Genomic DNA, 23,545 nt, shown 5'->3' on the forward strand with positions numbered 1-23,545 from the left:
TGCAGTTGAGGGGAGGATACAACCCTTACTCATTACAATATGTTGCTCAAGTGTTAAAAAACATAAATCAAGGATGTATGTATGATGTCCTAGACTGATGGAAGTTCCCTAGGACACAGGACTAGAAAAGTACCCAACAAACCAAGGAGAGCTGGTCAGTGTGTATGTGTATATATGTATGTATGTATTTATGTGTATGTGTGTGTGTGTGCAAAATCCACATTACTAAAACTTTTAGAGTTTAACATTTAGAGGTATTTAATTTTTTTTGTGAAACTTACTAAAATTTAAGGTAGTTAAAAAACCCATTACAGCAATTGGCAAGCGTGGGTAGAAGGCTAAGAGAAGTAAGGACATTTGTAGGCTCTTATTTATGTGTTTTTCTTTCTAACGGCTGCCAGTCTTCCAAGTCAGGAAATATTTGCACATGTTTTAGACATCTTCCTGAAGGTATGAGGCTCTCTTGAAACCATCCTTATACTTGGCCATGCCAACAACACTACAGCAAACTACAGTACCCTGAGAAAAAATATACTCTTTCAAACTTCCTAAATGACTCATTCAGCAGAAAGTAATAAAAAAAAAGTAAGGCTAATATTTCCATCCTTTGGAAATATTTATCTCTACACAGTGACACCTTTTTTTTTTTTTAAGTCAGGGTAGAAAGTTACTTAGGTGGTATAATTTTGAAAGGCCAACCTGTCTCCAGCATTGGCTTAGCAGGGTGTCATTAGTCAATTCTTTCCATCAAGGCACATTTGCAGAGAGCGCCTGTTAAAATATGTCATTTGGAAGGGGGTCACTTTTGTACACATCCCACAAGAAATTGTGCCAAGCACCCATATGTATTCTGCTAGTTTCAAAGGGATTACATAGGTGATTAAGATAGATTTTCTGGAGACATCTAATTTTTTCATAATACCTACTTGTACAATGACAACACTGATAATAAATGGAAAAAATGAGTGTAGGCAATAGAAAACATACTACATCTACATTGCAAATTTTGCTTGTCATATATCCCTTATGCCCTTGTGCCTACGATGTGCAAGGCACTTTACTAGGTGCTCTGGAGGTATAGCCAAAATTAAAAAGTTCCTGTCTGTTGCTGAAGAAATTTGCAAACTAGTTTTAAAGACTAATACATTCTTAAGCATTCACTCCAAGACTTGTAGCTGGTTTTCTACTATCATTCCAACACTTTATTTTGTGACAAAGTGGGAGGAACTTGGCAGCTTGCAAAATTCTTGTAGAGGTTAACCACAGGAAAGCCTCAAGATGTAAGTTCTGTTGAAACCTGTATGCCCATTTGATGGGATGATGTACGGAGAATTTTACTTAAGCAGCACACCTGGTATATACATTTCCTCACCTCAATGCTAAATCTGCCTCCATCCACCTGCTCAATTCTCTTCTGCCAGCCTCTAACCTTTCAAGCTATAGCCACTTAGCCCCTACATGTAATTTATTCCAGCATAGACTCTGGGAAAAATTCTACTGTTAGGCAGGGAACATACAAGGGTACCCTAAATTATATATATAAATTATTATATAATTTATAAAGTATATATATAATAAATAATATAATTTATAAATAATATATAAATATAATTTATAGGGGCGCCTGGGTGGCTCAGTTGGTTAAGCAACTGCCTTCGGCTCAGGTCATGATCCTGGAGTCCTGGGATCGAGTCCCATGTCAGGCTCTCTGCTCAGCGGGGAGTCTGCTTCTCCCTCTGACCCTCTTCCCTCTTGTGCTCTGTCTCTCATTCTCTCTCTCTCAAATAAATAAAATCTTAAAAAAGAAAAAAAACAATAAATATAATTTATAAACAATTTTCACCCATGTTCTTACCCTAAATTATATCTATCTATCTAATTTTCACCCATGTTCCTAGAAATGCATCTGTTAGAAAATACCCAAACTTTTAAAATTTGTTAATTTTTAATATCCCTACCAATCAGACACCAATCACCAAACACAGACACAAAGGAGATGCTGAAGTTCTGTTTTATCTTTGAGAGGCACTAACTTTCAATTATCCTTTGTTGTCTCTCTCTACTCTGGGGCTCCCATTAAGAGCAGTAATTGAGGCATAAAGCCTCTGGCCCTGGAGACAGACCCCTGCTCACTAGAAAAGAATAAAGAAGTGACAGCAAGCAATCTCTGCTTTCCTAGGGCTTTCAAGCGTCTGAGTAGGAATTTAGTCATGAGCTTCAAGTGTCCTTCAAAGGCCATCTGATTTGTTCCTGTCCACTTTTGAAATTCTAAATCCTAGAAAAAGTTCCTCAGACTTGAGTGTGTCTTAGTGCTTGTCATGAAGGAAACAAATATGCTGAGGGACACATCATGAACAATCTTCATACCTGACCTCAGTTCACCAGGTTCCTATATACTCTTACACTTGGGCAGATATTTTTTTTTCAACTGGCTGATCTAGTTAAATGCTTTTTGACTCTGGCTTGTATATGCTGAGCTGAATATAATATAGTAAAGAGCACAAACCTAAGAGCCAGGCAAATTTTGGTTTTACTCCTGACTTTGCAACTTACTTGCTTTGTGAACTTGTTTAGTAACTCAAGTTCTTGGATCCTGTTTCCTCACTTATGAGATGGGAGGACGATGATAACAATGGTGCCCATGTCATAACCCTCTTAGGAAATATAAATGATAGAATGCAAATTAAACACTAAGAATAATGTAAGCATTCAATAAATGTTATCCACTTTTAGGACATTAAGCTCACTCTCTCTAAAGTGACTAAAATTTCATTCTCCATCTTTTTCCTTCCTCATCCAACTTGTATACTGACTAATTTTATTTAATTTTATTTTTTTCTCAGATCTAAAAAAAGCTATCCTTCTGTGCGAACTCTTAAACTTGTCCTTTTTGATTATGGTGGTGTTTTTGTTTTGTTTTGTTTTGTTTCTCTTCAGAGTTAATGATTTATACAAAATGTTACTGGCAGTGCTTAGAATATAATCAATCTTCTTTTCCCTCAGGGGACCCTGAATAATCCAACCTCCTTTCCCTATTCATAAAGGGACTCTGCCTATAAATGACATACCTAAAAGGAGCTTTCCTATTTTTCCAACACAAATTACACATAAACTACCTCTATATCATTCTTTCTCCAACTGAAATGACACACAATTTATACCTAATTTTTCCTCTCTTTCTCTATACTCTGGTGGAAGAGGAATTTGTTATAACCTGGGTGTAGCTGAGCAGGGAAAAAATAAGACTGCAGGTTAAAAAACTGCTTATACATTCTGATATTCTTTGATATTTTAGCACAGTTTTACTCATAGACCTCTTTGTAAGAACCTGCCTTCAGTATAGTCCAAGCAACATAAAAATGTAAGAGCTTCCACTTTTTCTTTGACACCTCCAGAGAGCTACCATGGCACATTCATTTCTAAATGCAATTTTAGCAACACTCACAAAACTACCTTAGACACAGATACACAAATATGGTAGGATATTGGAAATCTTAAAACAAAGTTAGGACTCTTTCTTATTTCAAGAGTTAGAACTGCCCAAATGCTATTTTCTAAAGTGTCTGTTTCATAAAACGTAGTGGTAACCTATTTTTTAGTGATCAGATAATAGTGGATCAAGAAAAGCAAGAACTCTTCATTCTTCAACCACCTTTACTGAATTTACTGAGAATCTGACCACAGTCCTATCTATTTATCCATATATTGATATATATAATATATATTCTATGTAGTATAACTTATATATACATACAAAGATATAGTATATTGTGCACATACATGTATTTGTATATATGTCTGTATATACATATATGTATATATGTGCATACCTCTACATATATAGTATATATAAATATATATGTACATGTATATGCAAAATAAAACAAAACTAAATTTTTAGTGTATTAGACACAGAGTACATTGATGTTTCTACCACTGTTCCCACTCACTTCCATCTCTCTTTAAAATGGTTTATAAAAGGGTGTCTGAGTGGTGCAGCTGGTTAAGCACCTGACTCTTGGTTTCAGCTCAGATCATGATATCAGGGTTGTGAGATTGAGCCCTGTGTGGGGCTCCATGGCTCAGGTCGTTATCTCAAGGTCATGAGATTGAGCCCCGTGTGGGGCTCTGCACTCAGCGTGGAATTTGCTTAAGATTCTATCTCCCTCGGGGTGGGGGGATGGGTTAGCCTGGTGATGGGTAGTAAAGAGGGCACGTTCTGCGTGGAGCACTGGGTGTTATGCACAAACAATGAATCTTGGAACACTACATCAAAAACTAATGATGTAATATATGGTGATTAACATAACAATAAAAAATTTTAAAAAGATTCTATCTCCCTCTTCTTCTGCCCCTCCTGCTCATACGCTCTCTCTCTCTCTCTCTCTCTCTGAAATAAATAAATAAGTCTTAAACGATAAAATGATTTATAAAGCTTGTCCACATAAATTTTCCTAGAACTCATAAATTAGAAAGAGCTTTAAGTGTATAAACTAAGCATCAATTGTGCAATTTTGTATATCTGTTTTTAAGTAACTGTATTATTTCCCCCAGAGATTTATACTTGTATTTTATAAAAATTTTTATAATTGGAACGCTCTTATCTAATTGACCAAAGACACAATGCTATAGTTTACTTGTCTTGGATTTTGTTTAGAAATACACATTTGTCTCCACACATTTGAATTTGTCTTTTCTACCCCTAGAACAACTTCATAAAATCAACTTAATTAGAAATCAAGATATGAGATCATAACTTTTGCATTATCACAACACACCAAATATAGAATTTGAATTTCTCCCCATGTACATCTGTGAACTTACTAAACAGATTAGAATGGTTGTGAAAAAACTGTGGCCTCCTAAGAGCACGAATGCCACATATAACTCTTACTTTCACCTTTTGGACCTATGATGCTATTGCTTCTTCCTCCCTCAAGATTTATCAGGAGGCAGAAGTAAATTTTGGTATAAAACAAAAAGAAAAAGACAAGCCTACAACTCTGAGCCTAGGTTATATTCCACAGCCAGAGAGATGTCATGGTCACGATAGAAATATTCCATTTTTGCCCCAAGGCCTTTAAACCTCAGTACCTTCCACTAATTTGGTCCCCTGAGTCTCAATTTACTTAGCCTATATTAGTTCTTTTCACTCCCATTACAAATATTCAACCTCAGTTCTCTTATTGAAAAAAAATATTTGTTTCCTGGAGTCTCAGTTAGAAGCTTCATTATATTTTCTACACTCAGGGAACAACAAAACAAAACCAAAAAACTGACATCCCTAATTCCTCCCTCCTTTTGCCCAATCTCACCCTACCTCTCCCTTTCCTTCCTGTTATATATCACTCCCTCCTCAAATGTAGAAGCCACAATTATAGGGTAAATAACCTCCTTCCTTATGTCTCCTAAAACTAAATCAATAAAAGCCCCCTTCCAAATGTTTTCTGATCATTCTAACTAGCCCCTAGTGACTAACACAGTGCTTGGAACATAGCAGGCATTTGATGAATTTAATTTTTTTTATTATGGAAAATTTTAAACATTCAAAGCAATGTTTTTATTTAAGGGATAAATTTAATATTTCCTATGTAGAACAGCAGGAGGGTTAGTTAAAAAAAGGCCTAGCCCCACTTTTGAAGCATATTATCATTAGGAGGCAATGCCACAAGAAAAAGGCAGAACCACGAGAGGGCTCTGGACTTATGGTACTGTACTAGAAAGGAACCACAACCTAGTAAGCCTGTAGCCTCAAGTCAGCTTCAGCTTCAGCTCCTGCTTCTGAGGCTTGCAATATATAATAAAATGCACAGTGTTATGCACTTTTATCGGTGCTCAAGCAATATTTGTTGGCTGACTTAATTGAGCTATATTTGCAAAATGGCAAGGATGTGAGGAAACTTTCCTACCTAAAAAGAAAGCATTCACAGTGCTAGACATTTGGTAGGCAAATAAACAGTATAATTTCAGCCTAAAAGGAAAAATACTCAAACCCCTATCCAATAGGCCTAGTGGCCAGGCAACCCAAATGTCAGCACCATTTTTCTGAAACTTAATTTAAAATATCATAAAAATTGTATGTCATCAACTTTGAGGACATTTCTTTCCTGCCTTTCTGTTCCCATTCCCTGATCCAACTTCAAATCCAGAAAATGTAATTAATAAACCTAAATTTGACCTGTCTGGTGAGATTTCCAAGTAAAAGTAATGTGTCAAGCAGTGACTTAAAAAACCAAATTTAAGAGCGATACATTTGACAGTGTTTTGAAAGGAAATTTCCTTATTCAACAGTGTAGTTCCAGAGTGCAAGCAATTCAGGAATTTGCTTGTGATTGTAATGCCACACTTTCATGCATCTGACTTAATCTGCTGACTACCAAGGGGCAGATGACTCTTCTACTATCTCTCAAGAATAAATGTTTACTTATACCCAGGGTATATTTTTAAGTTTTAGAACAATAAGATATTTGGGGCAGTCCCTTCCTTCTGCCAGCATTAATTTCATTCCAGTTAAGTACCAGGCACATGTGACAATTAACCTCTAGACCCAATTATAGAGGTTTACCCTATTTCAGGTAAATTTTTCCTTTGCTTGAAATGGTTGCCTTAAACCTTTTCCTACTGCCTTTTCTGCCCTCACCACCTGCAAATGGCAACATGGGAATAGATGATTGAGATTAAAGGTACAGTAAAGACTTCATGAAGCTCAAGGCAAAATGGTTCATTTTGGAGATTCATTTATTTGTCTTACCCTACTAGTATTCTGCTTAACAAAATGGTGTTAGTTAACAGTAACATATAATGAAATATCCTACCTTCCCAATACACCTGCTACCCAGTTTTATCTTTTCATTAGTATTATAGTAATTACTGACCTAAAATATGAGGTCTTTTTATCAAACAGTAGAGGAAAAAATAGAAAAAAAATGACAATCATTTTATTTGGTAAAATGAGGAACTACTTCAACTAACAGCCAATAAGCAACTTCCATTTTTCAAGATGGTGAAGGGGATATAAGACAGTTAAAAGTATGCTGATAACAGTGAGAATGAGAATAGTTTACATTTTATTGAGTTCTAGGCACTATGCTAGGTGTACTGTCAAAAAGCCAGATGAAACCCTTGAGATTATCTAGTCTAACACATTTATTTTATAGTTGAGGAAATTAGCCCAGAAAAGTCAAGTTACATGTATAGTGCCAGTTAGTGGAAGAGTCAGTTTGCCACCCACTATGCTACCCTAAAGGTTCTTGGTCTCCTTCTTAATATTTCATAAAATAACTGTGGTCTCTCTGTGTACATTGCTCTTTGGGAAATTGTTTATTTTTCTAATAGTACCTTTAAAAAACAAGTTCTAACCTACCTTCTTTTTACTAATATGGTCTCACATGGGAAAATTCTAAATATTCCTCTACATCAAGTGACAACTCATAAGCTATGAGACTAGCAGCTAAAGGTGAAGAGAAAACTACATTTTATGACTCTACTAGGGGGAAAAGGGAAGAACAGTACTTTCTCCTGAAAAAGAGAAAGAAAAATAAAACCCACTATTTTAAGTGAGGTTTATACTGGCAGGAGGTGGGAGAGTGTAGAAAGATAGGCATCTAATTAGAAGAAAAAGCAGGAAAGTAAAAGGGCTACAATGTGGAGCGTGCAACTCAGCCTTCATTTCAATGTGCACAGACCTCAGCAGACAGCTGGAAACCTGCCAGAGAACAAGGCCTTGGAAACAAGCTGGAAGACATTGGAGAGACCTTAACCAAAACAAACACCAGCAGGGGATGTGGTTGGCAGCACTGAAAAAGCAAAGGACTCTATGACTCACTCTGACACTAATTTTGAATGGTATCATGCTTCCATTTTGTTGTACAGGGTATTTATACAGCATTTGTTACTGTCTAATACATACATACACATGTATATATTTAATACATATACACAAATATGTATGTTTTTTACCTAAATAATATAACATTACAAACATTAGAAATATAGAATAGAAAAAAATATGAAATAGAAAATTACATGCATTATCTCACTATTCTAGCTATTTACCATTTTTCACATGCATGTTTTTTAAACATAGCTGTAATCAGAGTGTACATATAATAATATGGCACACTTTGCTTAACATATTAAAGATAGTTCTATGGTGCTAGATATCTTCATAAACGGCTTTTCAGAGCAATGAAATTGACTGAGTAGTTATTTACTTCATCTTATTTTATACTATTTAGGATTTTGCTGAATTTGTCTTTTACAAATAATAGCAACAGCAATACACTGTTTTTAAATTTTATCAAATCTTATAAGGTGTTATTAGTCCCATTTTATAAATAAGGAAATGTATACTCAAAGGTTAAGTGACTTGCTTAAGGTCATAGCCAATTAATGGCCAAGTAAGTACTGAATCAAGTCTGCCTGGTTCCAAAGGAAAACCTTTTCTGTTACTTTTCTGCTAAAATAAATCTTTATGCTTTTTCTACATTTTCGGTGTTTATCATAGATTTCCAGAAGTGGAACTACTAGCATAAAAAGTATGAATATTTTAAAAGCATTTTCTATATACTCAAGATTATTTTCCATGAAGGAGGTATTGATTTACAGTAACACCATCCCAAGACTTTTTACATAAGGAAATTAATTTGAGGTAGAGAAAAAGAGGTCACATCGATGAGTGACAAAGGAAAATATGTCTAATGTAAGTAAAGCATCTGTAATCATCTATCTTCTGTAACACAGAGCTTTCTGCTTTGAAGATCTGATGGTGGAAAGTGTTCTCTATCTCTGGATCTGAATAGGTACATATAAAATGTTATACACAAACAATGAATCATGGAACACTACATCAAAAGCTAACGATGTAATGTATGGTGATTAACATAACATAATAAAATAAAAGGTATATGATAATACAAAAAAAATTCTTAGGAATTACAAATGTATACAGGACCTAGCATATGGTAGGTGCTTCATGAAGATTCAGTTAAAAGGAATTAGCATGGACTTCTGGCTCTCAATGAGAATGTGGAAAGCTGGAAAGAGTGCCACCCCTACCCTAGCAACAAGAAAAAGCTGAATAATCTACAAAATCATAACTTTTACTGAACCCAGAGAGAGGTCTCAAGGCAACCACCTAGCCTGATGTCTGAAGAAAGATAAACATCTGCAAGGAGAGATGGAACATGAGCACAGGCTTGCCTGTGGCTGCAGGGGAAAGGCAAAGTCATCATAGAAGGTGGTATGAAGAATTCAGCTAAATTTTTAAAGAACTGCTAAAGGCCAGGTATGGGCTAGCCTGAGAGTACAATACCCTTGGGAGCCATAGATATAAGAGGAATTTATACACACTCACAGGCTTTTCTCCATGGATTTACAGTACTGACCTAGTAGAGAGCAAAAGCCATTGCAGTAGGAAAAGCATGAAACCATGTCCAATTCTTTTCTCCCTAAAGAATAAGAGCCCTGAGCTTTAAGGGAAAGGCAGCAAACTGTTCCCCGCAGGGTATAGAGGAAGACCTACTGCAGCTGGGGAAATGTAAAAAATAATAATAATAATTCCTCCACTTCTGGGAAGGGGCAGAAATTAGTCCTGGGCCCAGACCGGTAAGAAATATCCTACCACTAGCAGAGGGAAAGAATAACTAAGAAAGTCCCACTTCCATGACCCAGAGGCACAGGATCTGCTTAAGGCTGAGGCTGAATCAAGAAAACGGAGTACTCAAATTAAAAAAAAAAAAAAGGAAAAAAAAAAAGAAAACAGAGAACTCCTCCCTGTCCCAGACTAACAAGCGCTTAATAAGAAGCAATACCACCATACCATTAGGGAGGCACAGGAGCATGAAGAATCTCTTTGAAGCACCGATGCACAGGGAAGGTCCAAAGCTGAGGGTAGAGCAGGAAAATGGAGAACCCCACCACCATGCTAAGCACATGGTAACAGAGGAACTTGAACCTGGTGATGAACTGAGGGTAACCATAGCAACAACATAACCCAAACATAGCTCATCTTATTAGATTAACTCAACCTCCCATATTGATGACCTAGAAGAAGAAGAGTGCCTATTTCAAGGCATAAATACTATTTACTTCAATCTCTACTGTTCTACCAGCAATGTCTGGCATTCAAACAAACATTTTGAGAAACAAATAATCGAGCAAAAAAAAAAAAAAAAGCTCACTCTCAAGAGACAAAGCAATCAATATAACCAGCCTTAGAGATGACTTGGATATTCAAAGTATGAGACAGGAAATTTAACACAACTATAAATAATATGTGAAAGGTTTTAGTGAAACATATGGAAAACATGCATGAACAAGTGGAGATTTCAGCAGTGATGTTAACTATAAAAGTCAAGTGAAAATGCTAGAAATGAAAAACAGTAAAAGAGCTAAAAAATGCCTTTGACAGTCTCATCAGTTGGCTCAAAAAAGTTGAGAAAGGACTCAGTAAAACTGAAGATAGGAAATAATGGTTCCAAAGTGAAACTCAAAGAGGAAAGAGAATGAAAGCAAATAAACATATGAACACATACACACACACATAAGAAACAGAATTGCGAATCCAAGAGCTGTGAGTTAATATCAAAGGGCGTAACAAATATAAAATCGGTTTCCCACAAGGAGAAGAAAGAGAACAAAGCAAAAAAAAAAATTGAAGAGATAAAGGTCAAGAATTTCCCACCCAAAATAAAATATGTCAAATTACATATCCAAGAAGTTCAGAGAACCCCAAGGATGATAAATAGCCCACCAAAGACACACACACACACACACACACACACACACACACACACACACACACACAACAAAACAAAAACCCTAGACATTTCGTATTTAAATGGCTAAAAAACAAAGTTAAAGAGAAAAGTCTTAAAATCAGTAAGAAGAAAAATACAAAGGAGCAAAGATACGAATGACAGTAGACTTCAGAAACCATGCAAGCTAGAAGACAAAAGAGTGGTATTTTTAAAGTGCTGAAAGGAAAATATAAAGTATCAATATAAAATTCTATATCCAATGTAAATATATTTCAAAAATGAAGAAGTGAGGGATTTTTACACAAACCGAGGCGGAGAATTCATTACCAGAAGCCCTGCACTATATGTAACATTAGAGAAAATTCTTCAGGCTTAAGAAGTATAGAAACTTGGATTTGCCCAAAGAAACTAAAATTCCAGAAATGGATTCAAATGAATAAAAAATAATTTTGTCTTCTTTTTAATTGCTCTAAAAGATAATTAACTAAATAAAAAGCAATAGTATCGAGTATAGGGAACAAAGTAATAGTATTGTGGGTTTATATCACACATAAAGGTAAAATATATAACAAATATAGCCATACTACACAAGCTGGGTCAGCACACAGTGAAGTATTACTTGAAGAATACTAATTGAAGGTATACTGTGTATTTTAAAACGTATGCTGGAAAAATTTTGATTCTGGTGATAGTTACATGACTAAATGACTACATGACTAGTCCAAACTCATAGAATTGTATATTTAAAAGAGAAAATTTTATCAAATGTAAACTATACCTCAATAAACCCTAGTTTTAAAAAAAGGAATTACCATGCACAACTCACCTTTTACCCTCTTGACTTTTCTTCTTTTTATGGCACCACAGTTCTGATGACTGACGATGAAAAACCATCTTCTTGTGTTAGCTAACCTTACCTTTGCTTTTTACCTCATATGACTGTTTCTATTCCTAAAATCTGGTGATGGAGCAAGCTGTATTCCTTCAAATAAAAAATACAGAAGCACACACGCACACTTAAACACACACACACACACACACTCCTCAGGATTTAAAATGGGTATGAAGTCATAGAGATTGTAAATATAATAAAGAAGTGAAGAAGAACTTCTATGTATGTAGGTGTATGTATCTAGGTATATGGTGGCAAAATTCACCTACATCACACAATTGTTAACTAATCATTCAGCCTGAAACGCATGTGAGGTAGCATAAACAACATATTTGTATTTGTATCACATCACTGTCTATAGCTTATTGATTCTGTTAAAAGGTAAAATCAAAATGGTTTTAAAAAAGTGTCATGGCTATGGTGAGCGCTGTGAATTGTGTAAGACTGTTGAATCACAGACCTGTACCTCTGAAACAAATAATACATTATATATTTAAAAAAAAAGAAGATAGCAGGAAAGGAAAAATGAAGCGGGGGGGGGGGAATTGGAGGAGCAGACGAACCATGAGAGACTATGGACTCTGAGAAACAAACTGAGGGTTCTGGAGGGGAGGGGGGTGGAAGGATGGGTTAGCCTGGTGATGGGTATTAAAGAGGGCACGTACTGAATGGAGCACTGGGTGTTATACACAAACAATGAATCATGGAACACTACATCAAAAACTAATGATGTAATGTATGGTCATTAACATAAAATAAAAAAATAAATAGTACCCCCCAAGAAAATAAAAATAAAAAATAAAAATTGTCATGAATATTGGCATTCTCTCTGTTCCCTATACTCACGGGTTCTTTCTGCTTTTAGGAACCTTCCACAATGCTACGTTTACTACTCAGCTTTGGTGCTATAGGTACTTTTGTGCAAATTTTAAAGATCTCCCCTACCCCAACTTAGGTACATGACTTTTTTTTAAAGCCCCTTCTAGGCAGATGCAACCTAAAGGTACAAGGCTTGGCAAGCAGAGGGCAACCTTATCTAAACTACAGAGAAGCCCCTTCCACTGGACCTATACCAGGACACCTCTATACAACCCAGTGTAGAGGACCTGTGGTTAGTCTACAGTAAAGATCAGCCTAGAGAGAGTGATTTGGTTTTTGAGGGACAGGCTTGGGGAAAAGGAACACTGCATTTGTACAGAACCTCATAAAAGACTGAGAAAATGTCTAATCCCCATACTAGAGAGTGGGGGAAGGTGATGAAGGTGATAGGGCCTTTAAAGTAACCCCATCTCCAAGCCAGCCTTCAACAGTATCCCTGCTTTACCTAGAATGCATCAACATTGTCCTCAACAACCACACAAGGAATATATTATAGCTGCAAATATACAGTTATTTGTATGCTTACATATGTAGTATATGTGCCTCTCCCAGTCCTTCCCAAACACATACACATATTTAATCACTTACACATTTCTAGACCATAAGCCCTGGAAGAACAGAGATCATCTGTTTTGGTCATCACTTCATCTCCAGAGACTATGACAGTGCTCAGCACATACTTTGTGTGTAATAAATAATCATTAAATAAATGCAGAGTTTTTCTTGTTAGATTATTTCGCTAACTCTGTCACACACATGTGCACACACATACACACAGTATGATATAAAATGTGGAAATGTTCATTTTTGTAATATTCATTTAAAGGTTGAATGTAATTTGAATGGTATGGATGTATAACGTAAAACAAATGATATTTTTATTTAGGTATATCTTATTTTAATTAATTCCCTTTTCTGTTGATTATTTTATTAATTTTCTGCTAATAATTTTTAGATTTTATGTTTGGTCTGTTGGTTCACCATAGATTTCCAATCCATTACTTCTGTAATAATTTCTCACAGATATCACTGAGCTATCTTAATTTGATTTATCTCTCAGAGTGAAATGCTTTTGTCATTATTTTTTCTGCAATGTAGGGTTTTCACTTGCAATCATTGTTATTAGAAAATGAAGAACCAATACATAATCTAACTCCACTTACCAAATAGATCCTGCCATAAGTACCAAGGCCAATGGTTTTATCCAGTGAGAATATTCCAGTTGGATCCTGCAAAAATGTAGAACAAAAATTGTCAATCTTCTTGGAAAAGTAGGCAAGTATTCAACTATCTATAATTGTATCTCCAATCTGCCTTGCTTCTTTAGAATTTCCACAGGAGGAACCTAAGTGTCATTTACCAAATGAATAAACATGTCACAATTTTCCTGGACAGAGTATAGTCATTTATGGAAAAGAAACAATGACATGAACATTAAGCAGTTGTATAACAAATTATTACAAACCTGTAAAATGCATACAATTATGTCTAGTTGAAGCATATTCATAATGCAATTAGAACAATTATTGAAATAGAAATAAATTTATCTACTTGGAATTGACATATTCTTTTAAAATTTATTTTTGAGTACTAACCAGACAGGCAGAAAGTTTAGCCTACAGCAATGATGAGTAGAGATATTGGATACAAAGTCTGGACAGTTTATTTACATAACAGTAATTCTTGAGAAAAAAATATCACCTCTAAATGTGAATAACAAAAGATGTGGTGTGTGAATACACACACACACACACACACACACACACACACACACACACAATGAGCATATTACTCAGCCATGAAAAAGAATGAGATCTTACCATTTGCAACATGGATGGACCCAGAGAGTATCATGCTAAGTGAAATAAGTCAGAGAGAGAAAGACAAATACCATATAATATCACTCATATATGGAACTTAAGAAACAAAACAAATGAACAAAAAGAAAAAAAGAGACAAACAAAAAAACAGACTTAAATACAGAGAACAAACAGATGGTTATCAGAAGGGCAGTGTCGGGGGGGGATAAGTAAAGTAGGTGAAGGGGATTAAGAGTACACTTATCGTTGGGGGCCTGGGTGGCTCAGATGGTTAAGCGTCTGCCTTCGGCTCAGGTCATGATCCCAGGGTCCTGGGATCGAGTCCCGTATCGGGCTCCCTGCTCCTTGGGAGCCTGCTTCTCCCTCTGCTTCTCTCTCTCTCTCTCTCTCTATCCCTCTGTCTCTCATGAATGAATAAATAAAATCTTTAAAAAAAAGAGTACACTTATCGTGATGAGCACTCAGTGATATATAGAATTGTTGAATCACTATATTGTACACCTGGAACTAACATAACACTGTATGTTAATTATACTTCAATAAACAAACAAACAAATAAATAAATAAATCTTTAGTGCCCCCCCAAAAGAATACGCACAGTGTCTTGAACCACGATAAGTCAATAAAATCAGATTTTCTTTAAAAATTAAAAAAATATATATGAATAACAAAGCAAGAGCTTGGCATTAAAACACAGCAGTTTTTTTTTTTAACTAGACAGCTGGGGGGTTTGTTTATTTTCAAGTTAATTTTTGCATCAGCTGAATACCTTTTCATGGCACAAATTCCCTGATGACATTTTCTGTATCTTAACCCTGAAAGTGGCGTCATAGGAGACAAATAAACATGTTTATGGACAGATTCCTAAGATTTCCATATGCATTCTTAAACATTGCCTCTATACCTTTACTATGGATATCCCTTTCTTATTCACCACAAAACATGGTTTCTTGAATGTTATCACTACTTAAACTTTTAGTTTAGCAGCTTATTTTGCTATATTAGCAAAACCAAAATGAGGTACAAGTAGATGCCAGTTTATACACAAAGTGGTAGGATCATTGGCAAATCCTTAGAGATTCACATGCCTTATATAGAAGGCACATTCTATAAACACAAACTTCGTTTAACCTTGTTTGAAAACATTTTTATCATTGTGACAAATGTGAGCTAAACAGAAAAACTATTGAGGGTATGCAATGTATATGAATGAAATAATGGATTTCTTAAAACTGTGACGGCATATGTGTAATCTAACAAAACTGTCATAGGAAAATGACACAGCTCTGGGATTACTTCAGTCAATAAGTATTCAACTGGACAGAGTCAGGAGACTGGAGGTTTAGCCCCAGCTCTACTATTAATTAACTATATGACTCTGGAGAAGTTATTTACTCTTTCTGGGACTTAGTTTTCACACATATAAAATGAAGGTTTTCTGTTAGGCTATTTTCTGGCTTTAAAATTCTATAGGAAAAAAATCAGATTCTAATGTCCTAAAATCCCAATTGGATTTGATATGAACACTGTTAGAGAAACAGCAGCCTACTTTCTTAAAGTCATCATCAAAATCAACGTCACAATATGCACTCTATTATTATAACCAAATAGTTCAGGGAACATACTCCCAATGAAAATATAAGTTATTTAAACTGATAATTTTGAGAATTTAAGAAAAATAAAAATAAATTGTTACAGTGGTCTTGATATTAAGCATATCATTGTTATTGTAACTCATTGAAAAATTTATGGGAGAAAAGTTAACCAACAAAGGAGTTGCTAAGGTTTGGCTTAAAGACTTTATCACTTTAGCATATTTCTTTGAAGGATATTATTAAGGGATTTATATTAGACATTATTAATTCTGGAGGAACAACCTCTGGCCACGTGTCAAAAGAATCAAATGTATTAGCTGATTCCTATCGGTAATCCATTCTTTGTTATAGTGAAGGCTACATTTTAGCTGAATAAAATACCTCATATTAGAGAATTACTATATTATATGAACAACTATATTTCTGAATCTCTGAGCACAAAAGTCCTAAATGTCTTTAAGCCTTTTTCTAGCCTTCAAAAGTATAATACTTTACTCATAATTTGAACTCAGGTATTTAATTACTAGAACAAAAAAACACCAAAGAAATGGACAGGGATAATGAAATACCTGTGGAATTCTTGGAGGCCTTATTTTATCTGTATTCATTGTTTGTTGTTTGGAAATGTTTTCTTGGTCACAAATGACCAAAACATCGTAATTCTCCTCATGCTCACATTTAAAAAAAGAATGTTATAAAAAAATTTCTTCTGTTCTTAGAGGCAGCTCAATTTAGTATTCATCTTTACTAAGAGTACTTTTTTCCTTAGTTTTATGTAATATTTTTGTTCCCCATCTCCACACTAGTATCTTTCAAGACTAAATGATTTTCAGACTGGGAAACAAGGGGAGAGGAACTGTGCTAGTTATTAGTAGGGTACTATTACTCAATTTCTGAGTAATCTGAGTACTCAATTCTCTATCACTGAATGATAGAGAAAGTTTATTCTGGGATCCCAATGAAGGAAACATTGAAAAAGAATCTTTTTTTTTCTTGGTATCTGTGAAATTAAAAAGTCCACATCAGAGGGGTCTCCATAATTACTTGGTCCTCTTCTCTGCCCTGCCACTCTGAGATAAGAAAACCAGCAGAGGAAAGGTCTTTATAACTATGCCTGCTACAATAATTTGAAGATTATTTGGCAGTTTCATATGCTTTGGTGTTCTATTTAGTTAAAAATGGTCAGTAAACAAGAAACCCTACTTTATAAAAGCCTTTCTCAAAGGAAATTATGAAAATTCTAAGTCTTAAAACATTTTTGAACCATAAAATGCTGGGCAAACACTTTACACTTAGTTATACTTTCTAGGTATCTAAAATATCTCCTGCAACTTAAAAGTCTTAGTCTGGTTATTCCCTGAAACCCAAAATTTTCAGGAGTTGTTTCTGTCTTCTGAATTCAAGGAGCGGGGGAGGAATAAGTACCTTGATGGACAATTTTATTAAGGATAGGGGTGGGGGGTAACAGGAAGAAAAAGAACCACTAGAAGGCAGTGTTTACTGGTCATGGAGGAGACTCAAAAGCAGAGGCTTATCAACAGAACCAAATATAGCAGAAATTAAGAACAAAAGGGAACTGATAAATGGTCAATATAGATAGCAATACATTTTAGATTTAGGGCAATAAAGAAAGAGAACCAGGGAACATAAGCCATTATTCAGACAGCTAAAGGAAGGGAAAAGATTGCACAGCACCTAGAAGGAATAGCAGAGGCTTTTCTTTTTTTGTTTTAAATATTAGAAATAGAGATTTTATGAAAAGTTTATGAAGAGAAAAACCTAAAAATGACATATATAACACAGTAAGTGCCAGAGTGAGTTTCAGAGATAGTTAGAAGAATGGGCTTCACAATTCAAGTGGAAACCATAGAAAGGAAAAATCTCTTCCTCAAAGACCAGTGTTTCTCAAACTGTGGACTGTAGAGACTCTCCCTACTTGAGAATCATCTGGGGAATCTTGTTTAAAATACAGATTACTTGGGGCAGCTGGCTGGCTGAGTTGGAGCAGCATGCAACTCTTGATCTTGGGGTTGTAAATTCAAACCCCACGTTAGGTTTAGAGATTAATTAAGAATAAAATAATCTTAATAAAATACAGATGCCTTGTCCCTACCATAGAATTACGAAATCAGAATTTCTGAAGATGGGTCCCAAGATCCCCCAAATGATTCTTGTGCATTATTCTTGTGCACTAATATAAAACCCACTGCTCTAGAAATTGGGTAAAAAAAGACTGAGAAAATAGATTGAAGTTCCATGTCATGTTGAAGTACCATGTCACTAATATAAAACCCACTGCTCTAGAAATTGGGTAAAAAAAGACTGAGAAAATAGATTGAAGTACCACTTGAAATACATAATGGAGGACATGCTGAAAGTTTCAATATTTGTGGACTAGAAGGTAAAACTGCTTCAAAACAGGGGGCTAAGGTACTTGGTAAAGTGGGAAGGTTCTTATGACTGAGTATGGAAAGCGGGCTTGGTCTGGGTGGTGGAAGACTGGGAGAGCTGACAGTTATATTTAAATATAAACCTAATGTAATTCAAATATAGTTTTTGGATCATGTGCTATTTCAGATCACCTCTGCCACTACTGTCCTCCAGGCCTGTCTAATCCTGACCCCAATATAGATTAGGACTACACATGGCAGTGTCAAATACCAAGGCCACAGCCATGAGGAATGTCATTACCATACTGGGCACAGAAGTCAAAGGGGACTATCGTAGTGAAAGAAATGCCAGATTTGGAGATGAAGAAATAGTTTCCAGTCCCAAGGATTGAGTAACATAGGCATACTAGGGGAAAAATTAATATATATATATAATATTAATTTTATATATATTAGTATATATATACACACTAATATATATATGTGTATATATGGGGGGGAGGGAGACACACACACACACCCAGGTATTGCTGGCAAGCAAGGTGAAAATAATACTATATATGTGTGTGCACAAACACACCCCCCCAGATATACATAAAGAAATAAGGCTTTGCAAGTTTATTTTCAAAAAGAAAGCACAAACCACAAATATCTGTACATTTTTTGTTTTGTTTTGTCACCTGTAGGAGGTATTTATTCAATAGCAAATCAGAAAATAATTACAGTGACCTCTTAATTAAATATAGCTGGCCTGTCATTTCCTGGTTCCTATGTTGGCTCTCTTATTTTATGTCTCTAACTTTAAGGAATTATGCAAAAAAGGTTAAACAATTCCCTCCCCCCTCTTTTGCTTCCCTAGCCTTCACTCTTGCTTACTATTTTAGGTTTAAAAATAATATCTATCTAATAACAAAAATACCAAATAACCTTCCGCCACTTTCTTTAAATCCAAATTTGCACAGCCAAGGCTGACCACTCTCAAGGGTCCTTGCCTTGTGGTCATTTAGCTGGCCAGCCCCACAAAGGACATAATATATCAATCTTAAACTAAACCCATATTTAATTATTTTAAAATCTGCAAAATTATTTTTTGCTCAGTGTGAAACACCAAAGTCTGAATCTACCTTCATTATCTGGCTCTTGCCAAATTGGTATATTTGGTGTTGATTGATGCCAACTTTCTGACCTTCATATATTATGAGAATAATTATATTGAAGATAATTATCATAAGAGATCCCACCATAAGCAGATTTATTTGCTTTATCATCTACTTTGCATCAAAATGCAAACTTCCAAAGATCTAACTTCGATGTCTTTTGACCTCTTCATTTTCTTTTACTTCCTCAGAAACTCAGGAAATTAGTCAAATGCAAAGAAATCTCAAATCATTAAAATATATCTCAGTGACCAAAGCAACATGAACTTTTTGCATCTCTAAAATTTTGACCGTAAGGAAATTCTAAAGGGAGTACTACACTTCTGCTAGATTTCTTAGGGTTTAGACCTGGATGTTTGGGGAGAGGGGAGAATTAGGCATAATTTTTTCAAATATGCATAATTTGCTATGGTGAAGACCTCCACAATGAAATCCCGCATAATAAATTTAGAAATTGTTCGAAGCTGAGGACTTAATGAGAGTTTTGTGAAATTTTGTTTTCTCCCTATTCCTACATTAAAAACCAACCTCATCTTTCTCCCCTCCACACCCCTGCAAAACCCCAGAAAACTAATATCCCACTGAATTGCAGTGTAAAGATTGCAGCCTTTCCCCTTATCTCCTCAGCTCTCACCAAGTTCTTATGTCCCAGGGCCATGACCGGGTCAGTTAGTCTGGGCCATTTCCCCCCATTTTTTTGTGGCAATAAAACTTTTTCCCCCTTGGGTTTGGAATTCCCTGCTCTATCATTTCTATGAGGTCTTTCCCATTCCCCTCTTTAGTCAATTTTAGAAAAAAAATGGTTATTTCAGTTTGCTTATTTGTGGTTTCACATATTTGCCCTAGTTTGCTTTTTTTCTTCTTTCCCCCACCCTACATAGAGACTGTTGGAGATGGGTGGTAACATTTTATTCATCAGTTTTACATTTTTACCTGGCAGTAAACCTAGTAGAAATATGAAAATTCTGCTCAGAAAGGAAACCACCAATTGAGGCCTTCACATCCCAGAAATCTTACATATGCAAGGTGAAAAAATATTTAACTTTTAAAAAGTTTGTAGATTTATTTTATAAAGCTGTATCAATAACAACAATGCTAATATATGCAATTTAACATGTCAATATTGAAGTTCCTTTTTTGTAAGGCTGAGCACAATTTGCTGAAATGTTACCCACGTGCATCACTTCCTCCTCTACACCATTCTAGTGTAAAATTATATAGGTGAGGCTTGGGGAATGCCCCATTTTTGATAAGGACAGGTGTCTGCCTTCATCAAGAACACAGTCTTTAAATGCCAAATATGTGTAAAATTAAAGCACCGCGACTTTGAATAGTCCTATAACCTCAAGGTTAATATTTAGCTTTTCCCAAAGCAAGCAGGCCACTGCCCTGAACTATAGTTGCCTGGCGATCATTCCAGCACGGTGCATGCTTATTCCCTTTCAGAGTCCAGGGGCCCTTTGCATTCAAGAGAGGGTGCGAGTGAAATGCCAATCTAAAAAGGGAACTTAAAGAACGGAGCTGGGTGGGATCCAGTATCTGCCAGAAACCAGATGCCAATGAAATAAACGCCACTGCTAAAATGATAAGTCTACTAATAACGACAGTGATAATAGCTCACCAATCAATTACAATTCTGGAGGAAAGCTGGGCATTCAGAAAAAAGAGAATCCACAAACGAAAACCATAAGAAAAAGTTAATTCTGGTTAGTTAGTGAGCGCAATATTTTCTTTTTTAAATTGGGGTGTGCAGAATCCACTTCTTCCCCAAGCGGCGTCGAGTGCTTTTGCTCCTGCCATACTAAATCGGGAACAGTGCCCTGGCAGAATAAGGTTTTAGAAAGCGCCATTATAAAGTGAGAGAAGTGAGACTCCAACATTTTAATTTTCTAGCCCGCTGTCCCCTAGAGCTAAAGGTAACTCCGGGAGTGGGCATCTCCTTTGGCAAAAGAAGCAAACGACAGGGCGGCTGGGTGACAGGGAAGAGTGCTCTCAGGAAGCCACGCGTCGTCGTGCTCTTTGGCCTCTCCTCGAGCCCCGCAAGAACAGGTACCCGAGCACCGCTAGACAAAACGGGCCACATTTAGAAAATGTCCCGTAGTTTAGGGCCCGCACCACCCCACTGCCACCTCTTCTCTCTCCCCCACCCCCGTCCCTTCGCCTTTTCATGAGTTTGGCGTGGCCCGGGTGCCTGGGGGGCGCCTTTTCGGCAAGCCGGCTCCAGGGTCCCTTCCCGCACCCGCGGCCCCGTCGAAGTCCTGTCCTAGCCCAGCTTGTGGATATCCCTCTCCTACCCCAGTGCTCAGAACCCGCAGAAGAGAGCACTTCGGAGGCGATGGGCGTCCTCTACTCACCGGCAAGTGGCCCAGATCCGTGACTTCCTTGTCCCTCCAACCCCCAGGTCCCGCCATGGCTTCGAGCCGATCGAAAGCGGGCGACTGAGTTAGGCACGCTCGGGTAGTCTGAGGTGGATTCGGACAAGAAGTTGAAAAGGGAGAGGACGGGGAAAGGAACAGGGGACTGGGGTTTGTGGCTTGGGAGATAGAGGAGGGGAAAGTGGAGGGAAAGAGTTAGGAGTGGAGGGAAGTTGGAGTTTGAGAGGCGGGAAAGCAAGTTTGGCTAAGGCGAGAGACGAGCCTGAGCGTCTGTCCTGGAGACCAAGAAGTTTAGAGGGGTGCTCCACGGGCAAGAGCGCAGTGTCTGCTCCGGCAGGGTGCGCCTCTTTCAGGGTGGGGAGGGGGGCGGTACAAGGAGGGGAGGCCCCCCCGGGAGCAGCTCGAAGAGGATTGGTGCAGCGTCACGTCGCCAGGTGGGCAGCAGCGCGGCGGGGAGGCGGGCTGGGGCGGGGGGGAGCACTGTCCGAGGGAGGTGCTGAAGGACTATAACGGTTTGCTATCCGGCCCCGTGCGGCCTCCCCCGCCTGCACGCCCCCTCCCACATCCACCGCTGCGCCCGCCGCCCCCGCCCCGGCTGGCGAGTGTTCCACAGGAAACTTTTTCGAGGCAGCTGCCAGCCCCGGAAAACCGGTCCCGCTCCGCGCCGCTCCCAGTCTGGGCCTCACAGCTCTGTCACAGTCCAAACAGCCCGCGCCTTCATCTCTCCGTGAAACACTTGTGCCTTTTCTAGTTGTCTCTTTTCTCTTTCTGCTCCTCTGATTTTATTGCTTCGTTTACTCAAAGACCTATCAAGCTAGATAAGGAAATGACTTGGCACTGAGTTAGGGATCAGACATAGGGGAGCCCCTGTGCCGATGGGGAGAGAGCACCAAGTGCGCCGCAGGGCTACCACAGCTCGGCCTTCGAAGCCACTGTATGAGGGCAGTGCGGCATGGACAGGGCCGCCGCGATGTCCCCTTGAGGCGGGCCGCATCTTTTCTGGCCCGGAGCTAGTTGGTACCAGGCCCGGGCTGCTCAGTCGGAACCGCACCTGTTCACAGGTGCTGGAAGTTAAGAGAGACTCTTTGAAGCCCCAGCTGCCCCGTTCCTAAGTTTGCAGTTTACTGCGTTCAAAGAGCACAGAGAAAGTTCCTGCGAATTTCCCAGTCTCCAGCTCTAGGGCCCGGTTTCATTCATTCGCTCATTCGTTGCAAAATGTTTCTGAGCGCCCAGGCTCTTCGCCTCCGTTTCCCCCACAACATGCAGGGGATCTGACACACGTTTTTAAAAGAATCTGACAACGGGATTTAGCCTTAAGAAGTAAGGCGCCTCTTGAAGAGTTTATGGGAAAGGGATTCGGTACGTAAAACTAACCGCATTCTAAGCTCTTGCACTGCAAAGAGCACTTTAGAAAATGTCCCGAAGCTGCTTACTTTCCCTGGAGCTTACAGACTGCGTTCGCGCACCGGCACTCTGGGGTTGGAACGCAATGTGGGGGGTTTGTTTCCTGTTTCTTTTTTAATTAAGAAATTTCTGCCTCCTCTAGGAAGATTCACACGGATAATTCTTCCTACCGACCCGAAGCTCACCATTTCTGACACACGCTTCTAACTTTTGTAATTATTCTCTATATATTGGTGGATTTTGTTTCTTTCGTGTCTGTTTCAAGTTCGGAGT

General features: G+C 37.6%; 1 protein-coding gene across 4 annotated transcripts in view; it reads right to left on the bottom strand.

Annotated features, from left to right (window-relative positions):
* Positions 1-21,904, bottom strand: part of NRK (Nik related kinase) — a 148,080-nt gene extending 126,176 nt beyond the window's left edge. For all 4 annotated transcript variants that reach the window (XM_088028956.1, XM_088028958.1, XM_088028957.1 and 1 more), the window contains exons 1-2: positions 21,848-21,904; positions 13,695-13,760 (exon numbers count right to left, since the gene is read on the bottom strand). In XM_088028956.1, coding sequence (XP_087885082.1) covers positions 13,695-13,760; positions 21,848-21,904 — 123 coding nt within the window. The remainder of the gene's footprint in view (positions 1-13,694; positions 13,761-21,847) is intronic.
* Between the last annotated feature and the right edge of the window lie 1,641 nt (positions 21,905-23,545).

Source organism: Eumetopias jubatus, unplaced genomic scaffold, assembly GCF_037043125.1.
Source record: "Eumetopias jubatus isolate StellerSeaLion01/CBP00866 unplaced genomic scaffold, mEumJub1_p1.0 scaffold_11, whole genome shotgun sequence".
Taxonomy (NCBI): domain Eukaryota; kingdom Metazoa; phylum Chordata; class Mammalia; order Carnivora; family Otariidae; genus Eumetopias; species Eumetopias jubatus.